Source organism: Crocodylus porosus, unplaced genomic scaffold, assembly GCF_001723895.1.
Source record: "Crocodylus porosus isolate Cpor-Errol unplaced genomic scaffold, CroPor_comp1, whole genome shotgun sequence".
Lineage (NCBI taxonomy): Eukaryota > Metazoa > Chordata > Crocodylia > Crocodylidae > Crocodylus > Crocodylus porosus.
The window spans coordinates 11,810,591-11,834,112 of NW_017728950.1; the positions used below are offsets into that span (position 1 = coordinate 11,810,591).

The 23,522-nt window shown below is 39.8% G+C and overlaps 1 protein-coding gene across 2 annotated transcripts in view; it reads right to left on the reverse strand.

Annotated features, from left to right (window-relative positions):
• Nucleotides 1–23,522, reverse strand: part of MEGF10 (multiple EGF like domains 10) — a 131,752-nt gene that overhangs the window by 9,529 nt on the left and 98,701 nt on the right. The window contains exons 13-22 of one of the 2 annotated variants that reach the window (XM_019555179.1): nt 20,966–21,112; nt 17,774–17,908; nt 16,706–16,834; nt 14,289–14,417; nt 12,451–12,579; nt 8,929–9,057; nt 8,056–8,292; nt 6,257–6,384; nt 5,930–6,053; nt 842–886 (exon numbers count right to left, since the gene is read on the reverse strand). In XM_019555179.1, the coding sequence (XP_019410724.1) occupies nt 842–886; nt 5,930–6,053; nt 6,257–6,384; nt 8,056–8,292; nt 8,929–9,057; nt 12,451–12,579; nt 14,289–14,417; nt 16,706–16,834; nt 17,774–17,908; nt 20,966–21,112 (1,332 nt within the window). The remainder of the gene's footprint in view (nt 1–841; nt 887–5,929; nt 6,054–6,256; nt 6,385–8,055; nt 8,293–8,928; nt 9,058–12,450; nt 12,580–14,288; nt 14,418–16,705; nt 16,835–17,773; nt 17,909–20,965; nt 21,113–23,522) is intronic. The other variant, XM_019555181.1, reaches the window with a different exon arrangement.

Sequence of the window (23,522 nt, forward strand, 5' to 3'; positions counted from 1 at the left end):
TGGGATGGGGGGGAAGCCCTCAGAGGCTTTACCCCCTGACCTGAGTGGAGAGTGGGAGGTGTGGCCAGGCCCCAGCCCAGCCAAGCCAGCTGAGAATGACAGAGGGGTGGGGAGAGGTTTAAATCCCTACCCTGGCCTGCACTGGACCCCAGCTGGGGTCTGCCTGATGGGAGGCTGGGGAGGCTCCCCTGGAAGTAGGAAGTGGGGGTTTGTTGGACAACATATGGGGCATATATGGGGCAGAAAGAAACTCTTATTACCTTTTCACTCTTTCATGCATCATTTCAGTGATAAGGCACAACATGATCTAGAATTCTAATATAGTCTCCTGTCTCAAAAACCAAAAATAATTCTCAACATGACATGAAATACATACAGCCGAGTTGCATCTTATGTGGGGGTTACGTTCCGAAGTCAGCACATAAGGCGAAAATTGCGTATAGTTGAAATTGCCCTTCCCGCCGGGCTTTGGTGCTAAGCAGCCACCGCCACCACATGGCCCGGACAAGATGGGTGCAGCGCTGCACAGCCCATGCATGCAGCGCAACAGCTGTGCCTTCTGCATGCACTCCTTGCCCCTCTCGTCCTCCGCGTCCTCGTCCCGCCAGGGCAGCCAGCTGAGCGTTAGTGAGCTGCCGCCCCCCAGCCATGCCAGAATGTGCAGGTGCATGCAGGCAGTACCACGCAGTGCCGCATTATGCATTGTGCCCTGGCCAGCACCCGGCGGCCAGCCCCAGCAGCTGAGCACGTATAGCTGAATTCGCGTAAGTTAAATACGTGTAAGATGCGACTCGACTGTATATGTAATTTCATGTAATTATATCAAAAAATGAAAATTCACCTTTCAGGGATTTTCCCAGATATCCTCTGTCAAGTCCAAAAGCCCCTATGAAAAAGGAGAAACAAAAATACAGAATATTTAGCAAATCCAATTAAAATCATTGGTTCTAAATCTCTATGAATCAATTCATGCTTAATTTCTCTCTCAGCAGAGAAATTATTCTGTGAGAAGAACACAGGTATACTTCCAAGTTAATGTGATTTTGCACCTATATATTGACTAATAATGGTTCCTTGAGCAGAGTATTCCTAGATTTATAGAGTTAAAGTGAGAAAGGACGGTTAGATCAGCTGGTCTCATTTCCTGTGCAACACAGGTCATTAAATCTCACCAAGTTACCTTTGTATTTAGCTCAATAACTTTGTTTAACTAAAGCATAATTTGTGCTTGGCCAAAGCACATCTTTTAGAAAATCATCCTCCACTCTTTATTCAAAGTCATCACAAGACAGAGGATCCACCACTTCCCCTGGTAGATTGATCCAGTGATCAATCACTTCCAATGTCTGAACTTGTTTAGCTTCAGTTGCCAAGTACTGATTCCTGTTGTGCTTTCTCAGCCGTAAAAAAAATTTATCCAGCCCTTGAATCAATTTTGCAGGTCTTTTCCGCACCTTGTGCAATTTTTCAACATCTTTTTAAAAATGTGGACACTGGAGCTGTGTGTAGTATTCCAGTACTGGTTTAACCAATGCCAAAAAACCACTCTCCTACTCGTTCTCATGGCTTTTCTGATTACACTCTAGTCAGTAGTCCTTCTTGCCATAATGTTGCCAAGAGAAATCATATTGAGTTGCTTGTGGACTATGGCTATGTCTAGAAGGTGCTGGAGAGACTGTAGCTGGAGTACTGCATCCAGTTCTGGGCACCACACTTTAACAAGGACATGGACAAGCTTGAGAGAGTCCACAGAAGAGCACACTGTATGATCAGAGTCTTAAAAGGCAAGCCATATGAGGAAAGGCTGAGGGAGCTGGGACTCTTCAGCCTGAGGAAAGGAAGGCTGAGAGGAGACCTAGCAGCAGCTTACCACTACACTAGGGGAGTATACATCAAGGGCTCAGTGAGCAACTGTTCACCAGGGCACCTGAGGGGAAAATGAGGAGTAATGGCCACAAACTCCTGCAAGATCGATTCAGGCACAACATTAGGAAAAACTTCTTCACAGTCAGGGTGTCCAGAGCGTGGAATAAGCTCCTTTCAGAGGTGGTACAATCACCTACTCTGGAAATGTTCAAGATAAAACTAGATAGTCACCTTGCTGGGGTCACCTGACCCCCAGTTAGCTTTCCTGCTTGGTGCAGGGGGCTGGACCCAATGATCTTCCAAGGTCCCTTCCAGCCTTACAATCTATGTATCTATAAGCAGAGGTGAACAGCACAAAGAGAACTAATTCAGTGCACACAAGCTCCTGAAACAGAAGCTGTCTGAGTATGGTACTGTACATAGGCCGGTAAACACTGTTGGGACTGCACAGTTTCCAGTTTAGGAGAGTGCTCACTGATGTGTCTCAGTGTGGTGCTGCTTTGCATTGTATATAAGCTAAAACCCCTAGAACTTTTCTAGAGTCACTACTATTCAGGATATAGTCCCCCATGCTGTAGGTGTAATTTGCACTTCTTGTTCCCAGATGTGTATTTTGTTTAAATGTGCTCAGCTAGCCAAGTGATCCACAGTACCTTTCATGACTGCCTTGTCTTCATTTTTATTTACTGCTCTGCCAACCTTGGTCTCATTCACAAGTTTTATCAGCAGTGGTTTTATATTTATTTCCACACTGCTGTTGATGAAAATGATGAATAGCTTTGGGCTTAGTATTAAGCCATGCAAAACTCCAACATAATCCCCTCATCATGTGATGATTCCCACTGACAATTCTCATTAGCCAATTCATAATTCATTTAAAGTATTATACTATTTTTAATCAGAATGTGTACTAAGTCAATTATTTTACAAAAGGTCAAGGAATATTACATCTATACAACTATGTCTGCCAAACTTGTAATATCTTTAAAGATCTATTTTCCATTTAAAATGTTGACTAGCATTAATTATATTTTTCTCCTTTAAATCTTAATTAATGAGAGCCCATATCCCTGTCGTTTTGCCCTGGACAGAGGTGAGGTCAGCCAGTCTGTAGTTGCCCTGTTCATTCCACTTCCTCTGTTTGAATATTGGCACAATATTAGCACTCTTTTAGGCTGGCAGTTTGGGTTTTTGATAAATTGACACTGTTACCATCAGCCAACTTTTTTAGTTTTTGGGTGCTAGATCTTCAACCAATCCCAGTAAATGCACACAACAGTCAGAAGAAAATGCAAAAAGATATGCATTTAAGGGGGACCTGTGCCCCTTAAACCTTGTCTCCCTAGGATTGAGAGAGTATCTTCTAAATAGGCACTATTTAGAAAAACTAGACATGTACAAGTCCACAGGGCTGGATGCAATGCATCTGAGAGTGCTGAGTTGGCTGATGTAACTGCAGAGCTCCTGGCCATTATCTTTGAGAACTCATGGTAATTGGAAGAGGTCCTAGACAATTGGAAAAGGACAAATATAGTGCCCATCTTTAAGAAAGGGAAGAAGGAGGATCCCGGGAACTACAGACCAGTCAACATCACCTCAGTCTCCAGAAAAATCTTGGAATAAGTCCTCAATGAATCTATTTATAATCACTTGGAGGCAAAGGTGTTCAGGAATAGTCAGCATAGATTTACCAAGGGCAAGTCATGCCTGGGCAACCTGATAGCCTTCTATGATGAGATAACTGGCTCTGTGAATGCGGAGAAAGCAGCGGACGTAATATACCTGCACTTTAGCAAGGCTTTTGATATCGTCTCCCACAACTTTCCGGCAAGCAAGCTGAGGAACTACGTGTTGGATGAATAGACTGTAACGTGGATAAAAAGCTGGCTGGATCATCAAGCTCAGCAGGGTGTAATCAATGGCTCAATGTCGAGTCGGCAGGCAGTAACAAGTGGAGTGCTCATGGGGTCAGTTTTGGGGCCGGTTTTGTTCAATATCTTCATTTACAATCTGGAAGATGGGATGGATTGCACTCTAAGCAAGTTTGCAGATGACATCAAGTGCAGGGGTAGGACTGGGTCAAAAGAAATTTCATGAGGTTCAACAAGGACAAGTGTAAAGTCCTGCACTTAGGACAGAAGAATCCCATGCACTGTTATAGGCTTGGGACCAACTGGCTAAGCAACAGCTCTGTAGAAAAGGACCTGGGGGTTACACTGAATAATCAGATGGATATAAATTAGCAATGTGCCCTTGTTTCCCAGAAAACTAAAAGCATACTGGGCTGCATTAGTAGGAGCATTGCCAGCAGATTGAGGGAAGTGATTATTCTACTTTGTTCAGCACTGGTGAGGCCACATCTGGAGTACTGTGTCCAGTTTTGGGCCTTCCACCACAGAAAGGATGTGGATAACTTGGAAAGAGTCCAGGGCAATGAAAATGGTTAGGGGGCTGGGGCACATGATCTCTGAGGAGAGGCTGAGGGAACTGGTCTTATTTAGTTTGGAGAAGAGAAGACTGAGAGGGGATTTGATAGCAGCTTTTAACTACCTGAAGGGTGGTTACAAAGAAGATGGAGCTAGACTGTTCTCAGTGGTGACAGATAACACAACAAGGAACAGTGGTCTCAAGCTGCAGCAGGAGAAGTTTAGGTTGGATATGAGGACATACATTCTTGCTAGGAAGATGGTGAAGCACTGGAACAGGGTACCCAGAGAAGTGGTAGAATCTCCACCCTTGGAGGTTTTTAAGGCCTGGCTTGACAAAACCCTGGCTGGAATGATCTAGCTAGACATGGTCCTGCTTTGAGCAGGGGTTGGACTAAATGACCTCCTGAGGTCCCTTTCAGCCCTTATTTTCTATGATTCTATGATCTTCCCTATGACAGAGATATAAACTCTCCACCCTGATTCTTTCATATCTGGTGTGCCTTTTGCATGTGTTCCTGCTCCCTACTCTGGCTTTCATCTACATTTATTGGTAAGGCAAAAATGTGTAGTGCAGAGACACTTCCTACTAGTTTTTACATACTATATAAAATAAATCATATGGTTTTCATTGTACAGAGAACATTTGATGAAAAAGTCACCATAAAATGAATCCTACTCTTTCTGTCCTCTAGCTTTGTTTCAGTTTTTAAAACTTCATCAAATTTGCAAATTTACCATTTTCCAGCAAGTCAAAACAAAAGGGACAGGTTTCAGACAGATGTACTCAGCAGATTTGAGATGGTGACCAAAAGTACGCCTAGAATGCCAGAGGACAGTAGGATAAGGAGGCGCTGGCCTAAAAAGAGGGACAATAGTTTTCCACTACCAGTTTCCTATCCTCTAGCTGCTACTCCAATGGTACAAGGGGGACTTAATTTAGGCTGAGAAACTGGCTATAGTATTCTAACAAGGTTTGGCCTAGCTAAGCCCTTCTTTATTTTTCAAAATACAGTTTGGGCTTTTTTGCTATGATGTCCTGTCATTTCCATTGCTAATTTAATTTCCAGTAGTACATCTACCAGGGATCTAATTGTATATTGGCAAGAAGGTGATTTAAATAAATTCTGTATTCCATGTTTCTTAATAACTGTTTGCAAAAATACATTTTATTTCTGAAATGCAAGTACATGTACTTCATTCTGGAGATAAAAATGGGACTCTGCAGTATCTTATTGACTGAACAGGCCAGTACATTTTTACAAGAATGACTCCATGATCCATATGCCTTCTGTCTTATAATATTAGATAAAAAGAGGATTAGCAATATAATGTAGGTTCCATTGCCTCTGTGTTGGGCACAGGGTTGAATCACAATGCCTCAGATGTCCAGGTAGTAGAGCCACAGTTTTCACTGTGGAAACTGTGAATAATACGCCATTATCCAACCTGAAAAAGAATCAAGGTCATGGCTTTGACCCATTCCAACCCAATTCAGCAAGACTGACTGTCCTGGCAATATCTGCTACCTTCAGAGAAGAACCACCAGATTGTGCCCATGCCCTGCAAAATCACTGATCGGCTATCCATCAGACCCAGGCAGGATCACGTATGCTACCCGTTCTCTCTGTCTTTACCGAGCTCGTTGAGGTAGCCACCATGCTTCCAATCAGCAGGCAACGTCCCCGCATAGTCGATAACTGCACCTCGCTTTCCAGGTTCCACATTCTTAAGATTCACAAAGAGCTGGTTGTTTTTAGTCTATTTGAAAGAAAGAAAGATAATACAGCTTAAAGCCAGTGTTCACCCAAGGGGATAACTGTAGGAAATAGAAATAAATCCAGTATGAGAGAGTAAGGAATCAACTACTTTACAAAAATGACTTTCATAAAAATGCACAATGAAAAAGAAAACACTGATTTCCCTGTTCTGCACAACTGCCACTATATTTCATGGTGTTTTACCTTTGCAAGGGTCATCCTGTCCATGTTGTTGACATGAGATGGGGTTGTGCACTGTGTTAGGGTGTGATAGCTAGGGTTGGAGAAGTAGTGACTATTAGTATTTCCACCATTACTGTGAGGAATGGTTTCTGAAAAGAAAGGGAAAGGAAAATGCATAATTTAAAGGAACATGGTACTGCCTTTTGAGGATACATTCCTGATACTCTGAATGCATTGGCTTTAGAGATTGCTTCAATATTGCTCAAGAAATGAAGCTCTAAAATTATTAAATTGTATTTTAATTGTAATATTTATTAAATTATATAAATCAAAGATACAGAATAGCTACTGATATAACAGGTCTTCCCCTGGGGCAAAGAAACACACTTCTGAGTATAATTCCATCCCTTCTCTCAATTCAGTCCCTTCGCTTCCATAAGCTGTCACCCTTGGTGCTAATTGTAACTTCCCTATTCCACAATTTTCAAACATACCTTTGTCTGCTTTGATGATTGCTGTTTGTGTCCCCACAAGACCAAGCTTTCCTAATTCATGTTTAGGATGCTGCTGCCTGGAGTTTCATGTATACAGAGGAGTGTGACCGTATCTACCCACCTTTCACATACCTCCACCTAGGCAACAGGATTTAAATGAAAACTGCCTTGCTTTTTTTTTTTTTTTTTCCAAATCCTGCACGACTTTTGAGGTTAGTGCATGGCTGTTGTCCCAACTCCCTTTCCCCACTCTCTTCACATCTCATGCTTCCCTGCCTCCTGCAATGCCTTTGTATCCAACTCACTGGTTCAATGTCATTCTTAGCTAAAACCATGTCTTCTCACCCTTTCTTATGCTGTATAAATAGTTATGAGAAGAACAGAGCAATATAAACTGTCAGCAGACTTCCTAACCTGCTATTGTGGTTCAGTAATAGAATCCATGTCTCCACATGGGAGACTGGGGTTCAGTTCAACATCCATTGAGGCACCACATGTCTGGACTTGGTCTGCCATTTGGATGCTGTCTCATTGGCCTAAAGCAGAGATAAAAGGTCTGGGCAGCCTCTACCCATTCATACTCCTGCCTAGTTAGTATGCATCAAAGGTCCTGGTGACCTCTCATGAGGTCACCAGAAGGATTGATGGTTACTTACTATGTGGTTGCATCTACACATTGCCCTACAGCAATGTAGCGATGCACTAGGTTGCCATACAGTGCACTTCCCCATTTTAACATGCTACAGTGATGCAGTGGCAAAATCTGTGCACCACATGCATGGCACAGTACAGGTGGTTACGTTAGTAGCAACGTCACCATATGGCAACATGTAGACATGCCCTGTATTTCCTAAATCTAAAAATATATTTTGGCACATATAATTGCATGGTATGTTGCCAGTATTTTTTTTTGTTTAAAGGTAAACATGTAGTACACATATTTTCTAGTATAATTAGGCTAAATGCACCAATTAAAAAGCTATATTGCATAATATGCAGCAACTCCAAGCTTTGGCTATTGTTCCAGTTTCACTCAGAGCTACAACACAGTGCCCCTGGAAGATGACACTTAATGGAAGGGGGCTGCAACCTTCCAACAAGTTGAGGACTACTTATGGTAGTGTGGGCTCCAAACTGGATGCTTCTAGCTGATGAGGAGGTATTCTATCCTTTCTCAGATCTGTAAAAGCATGCATGTAGATAGTTTATGGGTTTGATAAAGAAAACAAATAGTTGTGAAAGTCAAGAGGGAGAGAGAAAAAAACCTTCCTGTTCATTCCAACTGTGATTTACTTAGTTATGCTCCCCACGCAGCTCTGCACCTACCTGAAATGGTGTAATCTGCATTGATGACCCTCATAGCAGGTGTATAGGTAACTGCTGGCATATTTGTTTCTTTCCCCTTCTGCTTCTGTCTATAAATGATGAATAGTGCTAGCAGGAAGAGGATGACAAGGACAAGAATAATGATGCCTGCTATAGCACCTATCTGGTATGAGTCTGTGGGGATAGCAGTACTGGTACGGCTTAAACTGTTTAAGTTTCCTACTATGATTACACCAGCTGGAAAACAAAAGAAAGTGAAAATATAAGGCATAAATCCATGCAAGTATTATCTGTACAGAACATAGAATTAAATCCTATTTGTAAAGTATATTATATTTATTTCTGGATTTAAATACAGTTAAAATTAGGTTAAAAAAAAAAAAAGGAAAGCTGTCCCCAGCTTTACCCAATGCATATATACACACACACACATACCCTCACCAGAGACACTGCAAAAGTAATGTGATTTTTACACCTATGTACTCGAGGGGCTGAAATAGCATTCTGTTCTCTAGGCAAAAAACATATAATGTATAATGTACACAATCCACCAGAAGCTGTATATAGAAGTTGTATGATATTACACTGAAGAAATATTATCAAATGCAGCTTAAAAAGGCAAATATATACTTTCCCTAACTCAGACATTCACAGGTCTCATTCCAATAATCTATCAATAAGGCACCTGATGAGTAAAGAGTCCTAAACACAAAATACCACTCTTAAACAAACAAGAAAGCCATTTATATATACAGCTCATTTTAGTGACTGAATTTAATATTTAGGAACATATGACATTGCAGAGGAATAACTCCATTGATATTTTGCAGAACTTTCATAGTCATTTGATTTCATGTCAAAAGAGACAGTTACCTTGATCACACCTTGCTCCTTTCCAGCCTGGGCTGCAATAGCAAGTTCCTGTGATGTGGTCACAAGTTGAGTTATTCAGACAGTCGCATATTTGCCGGCAGCCATAACCATATGTACCCTGGGGACATTCTGTGCAAAACAGGAGAAATGAAATGAAGATGTTTAATCCTAAACCTACAAATCTGAGCTGTGTGCAGTTAGTGCTAAAGAACTGTTTCAGTATTACAGACATTCAGTATTAGTACTTGCCATTATCAAAAATGCACATCTGTATAAGTGACCAGCAGGTGGCAATATGTTATTAGTGTTAGATTTTTATAAAAATATATATATTTTTGTTCTAAATGCTGAAAATGTCCAAAAGTAAATATTCCAGGCCTGATTTTCCATACCCCAGCACCTATTTAACATCTGTGCAAAATGCTGCAACATCAGAATGGCTCAAGCTTAAATCAGGCACGGGGGAATCAGGCACTGTGGGTGCTTGCAGACATTAAAAAAAACTCACAAAAAGGGTGCTTTCCTTTAAACTCACCGCAGGAGCCCTGTAGGAGCATTCCCAGAAGAGGGGAATACTGGCAACATAATGCCCCGTAGGAGCATTCCTAAAAGAGGCAGCACTTTAGCTGGACTTAGCTCATCTGACATCTGTAAAGAATGGGTGCTTTAGTGGGGTGTTTTTGTGCTTTATCTAATAGCTGACTGAATCAGTTTTAGCTAAAAGCAACGAAAAGCCCTGCTGAAGCACCCAATCTATACAGATGCTGCAGAGCTGCACTGCTTCTTCCAGTAAAGCACAAGGGTTGGGTTTTTTTTTTATTTTTTAACATCTGTACGCAGCCTGTGTGCACAAAGTGCCAGGTTTAGTTCCTGTATACAACTTTACATAAGGTCTGAATTTGGCCCAAGATAATTATAGAATACTTTCACATGGAGGCATGCAAAGAGGAAATAATAAGACAAGACGACGCTCACAGGTTTTGAAAGTGAACTATTTGTATGATTTTTCATAAATTAGTCTTGCATGCAGTAATAAAGATTTGCAACCAATAATAAATTCTTGATTAAAGTGTCTTTTTGACCATGTAATTAGCATCACATGTTGAAAGCTTTGGTTTCTTTCATACTACCAAATGTGTTGCTGGTTGCTTCACTGAACAAAGCTAGTTTACAGAAGTATAATACACAAAGAGAAATGGGCAAACTTTTTGGAGCCTAAGTTTTGTGAAACTCCCTGTCTCTAGGGTGGATTTGCAAACCTAGTTCATATTCTCTATTTTCTTTTTCTTGTCATTAAGTTTATTTCTATTTGCACCAAATTACAGCTGGTTAGAAAATGGAATTTCTTTTCCACAGAATATTCTGATATTTTGAAATTCTGAATTGGAATGGAAAGTCAACACTGTGAAATTTTTCAGACCTAAATCTAAAAAATTCTGATTCAGAAGCATTAAAACATTTAGACAAATCATGTTGCATCATTTCATTTTGATAATATCTGAACATAATATTATATATCAAATGTACAGTATGTAGTAGTGACTATAATGCATAAAAATATTAGCAATGTTTGATATAAAAGCCCAAATGTTTTAACTTATCAAAAATGTACTGTTATTACTCTTAAAAATAAAACATTTTTGCAAAATCAAAATGAAGTGGCAAAGTCCAAAGGGTTCATTTCAACATTCTGCTGGGAAAATACGTCAATATTAATAAGTCCCTGCCAAATACTTAATTTTCAATTAAGCTACATATTCCAATGGAAAACTTCTTTGTCCAAAATGTTTTGACCACCTTTACCAACACAGATTAATTTTTACGAATACAACACCTGGCACAACTAAGGAAAACTGTGTGGCACATGTGTCAAACAGACCTGCACAAACCCCCTTTGACAAAACCCTTATATATGACCCAATCAACCCCCAAAACAGAATTAAATACAACTTATGCTGTATGTAGGTAGGCCTCTTCTGAACAGGGTTCAGTTTCCTGTATAATAGGATTCATCATTGGATGTATTAGGAAGAGAAGAACCATTCTTTTGACCCCTGCAAAAACTAGAGCAGCACAACTGTGTGCATACAGAACTGATTGTTCTCTCACTTTATTGCAAATCAGAAATAACCCTACCGATGCCATTAGTGTAAAATGAGGACGTGTGAAAGAAGAACCAGGGAAAAGTCCCTAGTTATAGCAAATATAATATGCCATGTTATAGGACCATAGGATGCTCTGAAAAAGTACAACTGGAAGGGATCTCATGGGGTCATATAATCCAGCCCCTGCTCAAGGCAGGAGCATCCCTGACTAAACCATCCCAGCCAAGTGTCTGTCTAACTTGCTCTTGAAAACTTTCAGGGATGGAGATTCCGTGCTTTTTCTAGGCAGTCAGTTCCAACATTTAACCACCCTCACAGAAAGTTCCTCCTAATCTGCAACTTAAATTTCCCCTGCTGAAGCTTGAGGGCACTGCTCCTATTCCTGTCCCCTACAATCACAGGAAAAAGCCTCCTCTGCATAATTCCACTGATTTAGAAATATACTCTGGGGATAAATTTGCCCCATGGGGCACATCCAGACGAGTGTGGATGTTTGTTTCCCCAGGGACATCTAGTGGCAGCACACCTTGTGCCACTGCTACTTGCCCCAGGGAATGCCTGTGCCACACACACGTTGGTTACCCTGCATGGGGTAGGGGAGGCTGAGGCCAGGAACTGGGACAGGCTCCAGCAGCCTTACTGGGCCCTGGGGGCCTCCTGGGGCTGCAGCCACAGTGGAAACCTGGCTGGCAGCTGGAGTGTAGCTCTAGCTAGCCAGGCTCCAGTTTGGGGCAGCATGTGCTGCCGCCACGTGCACCACTCCACTTTTTTTTCAGCATGAGATTTTTTGCTTCCAGGATCTCCCAGGGTCAAAAAATCCCCTTGTGCTGAAGGTGTTTCCCGCACTGCTACCTTGCATGTGCAATGGGTGGCACCACAGACGGGCCTGCGGTGCCACATACTGCACGTCTGTGCTTGTCTGGATGTGGCTATTAGGATTAGGGTTGATTTCCTTTGTCTAATCTTTGGTCTTCTGGTTATTCATTTTTTTACCAAGGCTTTATAGCACTGTTTGTTACTTGGACTCATTTTTTTTCCATGGCTCTATAAGTTTTTTAATATCATGCAAAGACAACTGGAGAGTTGTATAGATTCTTTTAAAACATAGATATAAATTGAAACAAACTATAAGTAAGAGTTGAATATAAATATGAGTCTTTAATTACCCCATCTCCTAGGCTTTCCCCAGATAGAGAAATAATTGTAATATCAAATGACAGACACTTAGAGCCAAATTCTGGAGCACTTCTTCAGTCAAAAATTTCACTTAAATCAATGCTTTTCTGTTTTCATTTTGTTTTGTTCTGGTTTGGTTTGGTTTTCTCTCTCTGAATAAGGACTCAGAATAACAGAAGTTAGTCTAGGGATTTTTGCATTTGTTCCTACCATGCATGAATAATTTTTGCTTCCTACTCACTCTGTTCACAATGTTTGCCCATGAATCCTGTGCGGCATGTACACTGTCCTGTTATGTGGTCACAGTCAGCTCCGTTCTGACACTGGCATATTAATGCACAATCTTTCCCATAAAACCCCAAGGGACATCCTGCAGTGAAAAAGGAAAAAAAGAAGACAAAAGGGTTTCATGAAGAATATAAAAGCATTATCACTTATTATGAAAACCATTCATGTAGTATCTCAAATTTACATGGTGCTTCCTAAACATAATAGATTAAGATTTTCCCTATTCTGAAGAGTTTATTATCTAAATTAGACAAACAAGTTAGATAAGAGCAGCTAAGGAGGATGTGGGAATGGTGGATGATTAGAGAAGGTATGTAAGAAGGATTGCTGGAAGAAATGGGAGACATTTGAAGGAGGAGAAAGAGGGCACTTTGTGCACAAGAACGGGGAGACTGAATAATGAATGGATCTTTGGTCATATTTTCTGCACCGTTGATGTTGAAGCATAAAAGAGTAAAAATAATAACATACTGTATCTCAGCTCCGCACAAAGATGCCATTTCTGTTTGAAGAAGACATATCACTGTAAAGAGATCATTATTCACCAGCAGGAAGCAAAATAACTGTGATAGCTGACAGATGAACCAGTACAGTGAATGTCTTCCAAAGCTCCATCCATATGCCCCTATAATAAATGTGTTATTTCCTGCTACTCTGACATTGTGCTATTGCAAAAAGAGAGTTCTAACTTTAAAGTCTATGATTCTAAGCTCTGCACACAAAACAGATTTCAGATGTACTTTTAGAGCTCAAAGATGGAGAGGATACCTGGCTTCAGTGTAAGCCAAACAATAGCTGCAAATGTAATCTTACTGTACTTGTAATAAAGAGCATAAGACATGCACAGTCCCTCTATCAGGAGACGAATTCTTTCCAACTTTGTTTTAACTAATGACCAACACATAATGGGTGTCACATGCCATCGAACAGTTGAACATTAAACATTGGCTGTATCTGATTTTTTAATGTAAAGTTCTTGGAGCTCACAAGTATTAAAATGTATTTGTATTTATATCATAAGGAAACTCCCAGAGTTGAGTACTAATTAGTAGCATTATGATATTCCATTTCTGGATCCAGATAAGACAGTGGCTATGTCAATTTCTAATATGTGTGTGAGGGCTCATAGCCATTGGAGAAAATTGTTACTTTTAAATGAGTGATTACACAGGTAAGAGAACTCGAATGTGATCACTTTGCAAGATTCCTAGGAAGGGGAATGTGCCTTGGTGGATCACTGCCAAGGATTGGGCAGGGGGCTGGACCCAATGATCTTGCAAGGTCCCTTCCAGCCCTAATGTCTATGAAATCTACAGTCCTGGATAATGATGTTGTTGCCAAATCTACCAGATTCTCAGTGGTAGAATACCTCTCAAAGGATGGTTTGGGTAGGGGAAGGGTTTCAGCAAGCCCCTAAATTACATACTAAAGACTCTAGCATCTCAATGTCAGAATCATTTATTCAGCATATGTGCATGAAAACCTCTTCAAGTGATACTCCTGTAGACTCCTGGCTGCAACTGAAAGCTACTATCCTCTACAAGTGGCTCAGAAAGAGGGCAGTAATGCAAACTCCCCACACTTGTCCAAGAGAGAATTTCTTCCCAGCTGTAGCACTCTATACTAACTCAAGGGACTACAATTTTCAATCCCTGCACCAGCAGAAATAAGTCACACACTCTGGATCAGAATCATACAACAGGGTTAGAGGATCAGTGAACAATAAGGGAGTGCTGAAAATAAAGAACATTAGGCACACAACAACATGAGAAGACAATAAGAGCAACTTACTCTGTGTACAATAGAGGCCAGTCCATCCTGGAGTACATTTACACTCCCCATCATAGGCACTGCAGTAAGCTCCATTATGGCAATTGCATGTGTGAATACAGTTTGGACCCCAATGAGAGGGTGGGCAAGCTAAAACAATCGCAATCAATTAATTAATTTCGCCTGACAAAGACATTTACCATTTGTGACCATACAGCAATACTACATTTAAATACTAGGGATTACTCAATTCCTCTGTCTGCTCATTTTCAATTAGTTAGCTCACCCGGAGGTCTCTAATTTACTCACTTTCCCCCATCAATTTACCAATTGATAGCATCCTTCTAGCAAACAGGTAATCACAAAAAATAAAAGTTAGTGAGTGTTTCTATATGCATCCAGGATTGCAAATGGTACAGGCAAAGTTTCAGAAGCTGCTTTGAAAATTGTATATTGAATTGGAAACAGAAGTCTATTAACAGCAAGAGAGCTGAAATATCCTCCAAAATCCTAAACATTTATAAGTAGCTACAGAAAAAGTATATGTATAGATGAACATATCAGATGCCTTGGAGAACAGAAAGTACGGAGTCCCTTGTAAGAATGACATATTATTTTTGATTAATTACTTTATAATTTTCTACTTTGATGAGTTTTGCCATTTTTCATAGTGAAAGCATTAGATCAAAGTTGTTCTGAATTTCAGTAGTCTTGTGGAACCACAGAATGCATATTTTATGGGAGAAAAGACATTAGACATTGGAGCTTAATTGCTGATTTTGCCTACGTAAAATGTAAGGTAGTATTATACAGATTTGATTGATCAGAGATCTAGACAGCTTCTCAGAGACAGGTCAGTAGTTGTACGTTTTAATAAAAGTTTGTATTTACCAAGTGGCTTTTTATATGTATGGTCTATATTTTTTTAGGAACTGTTGCCACAGTCCAAAAGTCATTTTATTAAAAAAAATAAACTTTAATTTAAAAAAACCTTTTGCAAGAACTATCTGCTTCTTTGAATTTCGCTCTTGTCCTTTTATGATGTTTTCAGGTTGTGTGAGATGAAGAATATTGTTAATTCATTGCATGAAGTTAGTGGTCAGCCAAAAAAGAATGTCAGGTCACACACAGAAAAGAGGTTAGTTAGTATCAAGGAGGCCTCCAGTTCATGTAGCAATCAATGAAACCATTATCTTCCATGAGAAATAAAAGCCCTAACACAAACCAAATAAACTTCCTCTCTTGTGGTCATGAGCACATTGTTAACAGAAACACCATTAATTTGTCTGGCATCACTTTCTTGAGTTGCTCATGAGAGTGAGCATGGCCTCTTCCCAAATACTCCACCCCAGTATGGAGCTGAAAATGGCAGAACAAAAGCCATCATCTAACAAAGAATTTTGCCATTGAGCTTAACTGGAGAAGCAGACCCTACATTTTTCCTGTGGTACTAATGGCAGTTGTGGGTGCTAACCACTTTTTAAAATTTAGCCAACAAATCTTCAAATTAACCAGATGTGGCACTGCACTGGAACATAGCTAGTTATCCTGAATTAGACAAACTGTGAGTGACAGAAATAAGTGAGGCATGTTATTAAGAGATTCATCTCCTGAGAGAATGTACAGCCTTCTTTTATATATATAATATATATATTAGTACAACACAGTACTAAGCAAAGATAGAAATGTTAAGTAAACAAGTAAGCCTGGGTGTTGGAAGCAACAGCTATTTTAGCACTGTGCTCCACCTGAATTAATGTATTTGGCTTCTTAGCTTGCTCATAAAAACATACCTTTGGTGTCTAATCTCTCTGCTCCAGGTCACAAAATATTCCCCTGAAGTTTTTTTATTCAAGGTACAAGACTGGGTACTGAGGTTACTGTTGTAATAGGCCATGCATCCCCCAAAATACCAATGTAAAATATTTAATTTATTGTAGTAATTACTCACTCAAGTAGACCCAGCAGAAATATTGGTAGAAAGTCCATATTTAATACAATATGGATCTCTACCAATTATAAGGAAACCAGGGATCAGTCAATTCCCCTTGCCCCTCCATAACATGGAGATGATAATAATATTACTTCTATACCTCATAAGAGTTCTCTGCAGACAAATTTATTAGTGGGCGTGAGGTGCTCCCAAAAGATGGTGACATGGGCCATGTCTAGTTAGTTAGATAAATGCATAATAAATCTTAATATTTGAATTTGCAAGAGCGAAACTTCAATACCACATTCATAAGGCAAATGTTAATGACAATGCATTTAAAATGCAATGTAAGCGAACATCTCTTAATCGTATACCATGGACATCCTTATGATTTATCAGTCTGGTACGACAATTTCTTCACCATCAAGAAGAGGATTAAAAGGAGCTGAACCATGCCTAGTAGATTTATAAGGCATCTCATGGGACAAAAAAAAATGGTACTTACGCTGAGAGCAATCACTGCCAATCCAACCAGGGTAACATTGACAGGATCTGTCGATGGGATTACATGTTCCATTGTTGGTGCATGTACAGATGCCAACACAGTTTTTGCCAAATCTGCCACTGGGACACACTGTGAAGAAGTGATTAGTATCACAGCCTATCAGTAACTTACAATTGTATTGTTTCCTCTATTTTTAAAATTTGATTTTTAAATCTGGTATCTTGGATCAAGAAAAAATGTATTTAGTAAATATTGTTATAAATGCAATCAAGTATATTTATATTACATCAATACTTTAATTTCTGAAGAGCATGATCTCTCCAAAGTGTCAAGAAAAACATTTTTCAGATTTTAAGGGCTGCATTTTTTAAATTCTGGCTTTAATTTCTGCATTTACAAACTACAGATAGAAAAAAAATACACGGATTACCATAGTTTCTCACATACAACATATCGCCCCCTTTTGCTCCCCCAACCCTTGCAAAATTGCAGTGCATGTAGAAAACAGGGAAGCTGATTATCTCCCTAGAGTTGGAAGTACCTGCTCCACAGTGCAGCAGCTGTGGTATTACTGTTCAGGCTGTTCAGGCAGCTGGAGTCAATTGACTAAATGGATTGTTTTTTATGCTAGAGGTGTTAATGATCTGTCTCTTCTTAAATAGTCTTAATGTTCTACTAATCAAGCCAACCTTTCTTAGGGCAATTTTGTTGCAGGCTTCTGTCTTTCTGTTTCATAGCCTCTATAGCACAGCCCCTTTAGCTCTTTATAATGATCCAGCAGGTGGGAATTCAGCTGTAGTTATGCAGGAAGGGGAGAGTGAAACATATGAAGATTAGTCTATGCCCCTGCCCGGCGTAGCCATAATCTAGAAAAAAAAATCTTTTTCATTCTACCTTTCAAAAAAAAAAAAAAAAGTTAAGTATTATATTTGGGGGTATACTGTAGGCAAGAAAATATGATACTTTAAGGTCATGTGGTCCCTGGAGGTGTGGAATACACACAATAAAAAACTGAAACATTTGACCCCTGTATCCTGTACAGGGACCTTTATTAAAGAGGGTTTGTACCTTCATTGCAGAGGGCACCTGTGAATCCTGGTAAGCAATCACAAAGGCCGGTAACATGATGGCAAGGGCCGCTGCTGTGCACACACTGGGGACAGGTCTGGCTACACCGATGTCCATAAAACCCAGGAGAACAAACTGAAACCAAAAAGAAAAGTACTGATATTTCTTTTTGTATTTTCTACATCACCACAATCTTCGACAGCTAAATGAGTTAATAGTTAACCACTTCAGTGCTGTCTACCTGCCACTTCTAGTTCAGTCTCATTAATTGAATACATAGCTATTGAACTGGTTGTTTTTATAAGTCCAATGAGTATATCATAATACTTTACTGACACGTAAGAAGATATAGACCCTATCCTAAAGAGATTACTACAATCTAGAGACATTCTAGCACTTGAAAAAATAGTACCAAAGTGGGCTGCCAAACAGCAGCTGCAGTGTACAGCAGCACTGATTTCTGTTAGCTTGCACATAGATATTGCATTTATCCTAGAACAAACTGTTTTATCCTGGGAAAAAAGTGCAATTGTACATATGTTCATGTCCACTGTCCTTGGATAAATGCTAAAAACTTTCCCTGAACAACAGGTAGTAACAGTTTATTCCAGGATATTGCAAAGTATACCTGTACAATTATCCCCCAATTGCATCACTGAATCAATGGCAGAAAAATCAGCATTCAATTCTGCCACTCTCCAAACCCTGATTAGAAGGGTGATATGTGTACATGCCAATCCCAGGATATTTATATTCTGGGATAAACACAGGGACAAATGTCTGTTCCTAGCTTTAGAGTTAATTATGACACAAAGTCAAATTCTAGACTTATGCATGTTCTGTACAAGTCCACTGATCCCAGTGGGGTTGCATGGCCGGCAATTCAGCAACAGAATAAAGACTAAAGTATGCAAGCAAAACATGTAAACAGAATATGATACCAACCCAACATATTCCTGGGTAAGAAGAAGATAAAACAATTTACTTGCATAATAACTGCAAAACATTCTAAAATTAAAGGAAAGGATTTGGGGAAAAAACAAATCACAATACGTGTTACACAATAGGTAGAAGAATGAAATAGGACTGTCTTATCCTTAGGAGGAAAAAGTTGTTTTGAGGCTTTGGTATTATTGACTTCTTGTGCTTTTCCTCACTTGTGAGAAAAATCTAAATCACTTCAGCCCATCACTCTATTGACGAAAAGGAGCAGGTATAGATGTTTTCCAACCATCCTTCCAATTAGATACTCATTACATTCATTAACACAGTGCAGACAGCCACATGCCACTTCCCTGTTTTTTATACAAACTGAGACCAGAAACACAGAGGCCTCCATTTATTTTTTATGTCAAGGATAATCTGTACTTCAGAGCTATATCCCCAGTCATGTATAAATGGACTGAAGTCTGTTGCATGGAATTTCTCTTTCTCTATCTCTAATCCCTTCTTTTCTATAAATCAAGGGATTCAACAGTGCTTCAAGTTGTCCATTGTACAATCGCAATGATTGTTTATTAAAAAATAAAGTTGTGTCCTCAAATATTTAAATTTAGTTCAAAAAACAGCCTCTGAAGTATATACTTGATACAAGTTACTTGGTCAGATCCATTCAGAAAGCTTTGATCCTTTCAAGGGAAGCAGTGAATCAGTCATAAGATCATCCTGCTTACAGAAAAGGCACTTTTTGATTTGGTCCAGATTAATTTGTGCGATCTTGATCTTCATTATCTCTAGGTGGTACGTGAGGGACTGACTCTGAGGGTCATTTGAGTTAATGTTATTTCATGGAATCCACTAAAATTGTGGCACCTAATAATTCCACACCACTAAATAAAGCTTTACCTTTATTTAGTCCTCTCTTGGATTAACTGATTTACTGCAAATCCTTCTCAGATGCATGCAAGAAATGGTGAGAATAATTACATACTTAGAAATGCTTAGAAAATACTAATGCTACAGAAATGTTAGGCATATAATCTTAGGATAGATCAGTGAGAATCAACCTTTTTTGGCAGGCGTGCAACAAATTAGCCCCATACCTTCTGGAGTCTCAACCTAATCCCCTTTCTCTGTCCTATCTGCTGCTCTTCTTTCTGTTCCCTGCATCCTGCCCACTGTATTGCCTGTCCCCTCCCTAATCTGCTGGGTGCCAAACACAAAGGCTGTTTGTGCTGCAGGTTGTCCACCCCCTGGGTAGACCATATCTTTCTTGAAATTCTACCATTAGTAAGTGTTTGCAGCTTCCTGTCCTGGTTCTCCTTCTACCTTTCAGGAATCATTTGGTGGGTCCTCTTCCTTCCCTTCGGCTTTTGGTTGGAGTGGGGGGTGGGTCCTTCAACCATCCATCTCTGGTTCTTATTCCTCTTACTCTACACCCTATCTCTGGGTAATTTATTCCAGAAACATGAAAGAAATAGAGCTTGGAAACACAAATAACTCATATATCTCTTTTCTGAATTGCTGCCCGTTCTACAATGCAAATAGGAACATAGGTAGGCAGGCAGGGATTACTACTCTCATTTAGTCTGTCAGGCTGCAAAGAGACATTTCTGTTTTTCCATTTCTGTTTTTGTTTTTGCCATTCCCTAGTCCACTTGTTTGTTTTCTCTCTCTGCTATGACGTGTCTTTTAGATTGACAAATGCTTCATATCTATGTTTTTGCAGATATAGAATCATTGCACACTGGGCATTATATTGGTGCCTAACACAGCAAGGCACTGACCTGGTTGACCTTTGGGGTGTTATTGCAATATAAATGTTAAATAAAAGCAATGACTAGGTTAGGAGCTACCACTGAAATACATGGGAAACACAGGTGTTTTGAACACCTTAAAACCAGGTTTCTATTATTAAGTTGCCTAAAATTAAGTGCCCATATTTGCAAATTCTAGCTTTACAAGCCACTGGTGCAGGGACCTATCATTTCATTTTCTATTTTTTAGGTACCACCATGGCATGAAACAAATAATAAAAAAGTAAAAGACTTGAGTTACAAGAAGAAAAAAGCCTGGCGGTAGGAAGTACAAATAAAGCTCGAGCTTCCATATGCTTGTGAATTAGCACAATTAAACTACATAAGCAGAGACTGTTGCATAGTACAATTAACAAAGCAATGTCCTATCATACTGTAGGTTTATTAAAGACAGGAGGATGAGAAGAGAATTTCAAAGCACTGATTTTGTCCTTACTTCTTTGACAAGTGGTGCCTCTGTATCCTGGTGCACATTCACAGATTCCTTCATCTGGAGAGCATGAAGCTCCGTTTTTGCAGTAACAGGACAATGAACAGTTCGGCCCCCAGTGTCCCTCAGCACACACGCTGTCACAGTGTATACCTGCAAACCATTAGGACACAGAACCGTCACCAGCCACGCTAGTAGTCACATTCCATAGGCCACGAATAATGGACAACAGGATTGAAATTCCGACCCTATTGAAATCCACTGATTTTAATAAGGTCAGGGTTTCACCCCAGGCCTTTTAACCAGGAAAACTACATGACATAGACTTTTTCCTAATAAAGGCCATGGAAGAGACCATTTTATAAATGGTCATTCAGAGCTGTTGCTTATTATCCATTAGGCAATAACATTATTAATCATCTTAACCCTGTGTTCTAATGAGTACTGAATTTTCCCCACTGAAGTAAGACATTGCATTAAAATATCATCAACCATAATATTAGGGGTGATTAAAATAGGAAAGGGAGGAAGGAACTACCCCCTCTGCTATTTTCTTTGAACCCCACAGCCCTGGGTCAATTATGTTTTTGTTTTGCTGATTTGTGCCTAGGGACTAATCTTAGGCTCTGCAACAGCAAACTATTTCTGGAGCTCTCTTCCCACAAAACAGATGAACTCCATGGGATCTTCCCCTCAGGCTGCATCCTGCTGACATAAGATCTGTGTAAGCCTGCAGCCAAGCCAGACTGGTGTAGACACTCTTCAGGAGGTTACCTTCAGCCTTGCAAAGTTAATATTCCCAGTGCTGAAGCTCCCAGTATTATACATGTTTTGGTCTTCTTCCATGACCTTTCTAAAAATTAGGCCTTACCCATCCCTCATGTTCTCATAAATATGTACTGTGTACCAGCTGCACGCAGAAATGAAAGGGAAACTTAGACACAGCACAAAGAATGGTTTTTAGGTCCTTCACAATGGCCATTCCAAAATAACAGAAGCTTATTTTCACTTTTGTGCAAGGCACTGAAAAAACTTGTCTTCTGAAAGTAAAAATTCTTAAGGTTTGAGATAATTTCATGTAATAATGGTGAGCAGGACACGGAACGACTTCTAATTAGTGGTGAGCTGATTATGGCTAAGCTTCATACCAAATGGAAAAATGTGGGACACACAAAGGGTTTCAAAACACGCCATGTAAGCATTCCAAAATGCTTAGCTGCAGCAGGCTTCTAAGGAGCCTGGTCAGTCAGTGTTTTGTCTATCTGGTTTGGCACAAAATTGATTACACATTCACCATGACATGAACCCCAATATATAAGCAGGCATAAATCATAATATAACCTTCTAATTAGGATCGCAGACTTTTTTCTGTACAAATCTAACATTCCTGGTATTCTTTAATTCCCTCACCCACCCCCCACCCCGAATGTTAAATGCCAGAAAACATCCACTGTGGTACTCAGACCTTATTGTGTCTACAGTACTTCGCATTAACAATTAACTATTATTGTAGTGCCTCTCTTGAATGAAGCTTTGGCTACAGAAAAAATGGACCAAATCCAGCCACAAAGTATGACTTGCTTTGTAAGTATTTCCAGCAAAATATGTTTCAGGTCCCCTTACTGTTTAACTTCTGTATAAGCAAAATAGACAAGTTCGCATGATAGCTGAGAAAAATCTTTTTAAACCCTTTGAAAACAGGGTATCTACTGCTTGTGACAACACTGAAAAATGTTACCCTATTTATATATAGAACAATTCCCCAATCCAAGTTCCCTGCCAAGCTGCTGAATCTAATTAACAAACCATCTCTATAGTTAGAGGAAAAGTGAACTTTCAGATTCTTAAATCTTTGGCCCCTTTGCTAAGACAGTCAAAGAGGAAACTGAAATAGTCCCAGACATAAGGAAAACATCTCCCATTAGAATCCAGATATTGATCACCCCCTCATTTAACAAAGGTCATCTAATAGCCATATGATAATCACAACTGTTTGATTACCATTGACCTGAAAAAAATGAGACGTATTTGCCAAGAGTTAAAATCCTCATATACTGTTACCACTCCTCCCATTATTATTGTTTTTTACATACACTATTAACATCATTGTCAGACTTGTTTATATTTAAGACACAAAACAAACCAGCATCCAACTAATAGGTACCAGTAGTTTCAAATTGGGAACCTAAAGTTAAACTAATAAATCCAAATTTGGCACCTAACTATGTGGTCTGATGTTTTGAGATGCTAAAGCGCCTATTTGGAGACAATGAGAAGAATGAAACTTGAGACCCCTGGCACACTTCCATTTAAAGGCACCACTGAATCTGCTCCCTGATCCTAACAATCGCGCCTCCTGCCATGCCGCAGGTACATGGAAGGAGGTGCAATTCTGGTATCATGGATCAGAATCCAGTCGCACCCTTTCTAGCTGCCAGTGCAGAGGAAGCCTGGAATCAGGATCCCAGGCTCCCCCTGAACCAGCAAGTTGAAAGCCAGGTGCCTGCAGGTCTGGGGTTGGAGCTGACAATTTACATATAATATGGAACTCTTTTATGGGTGG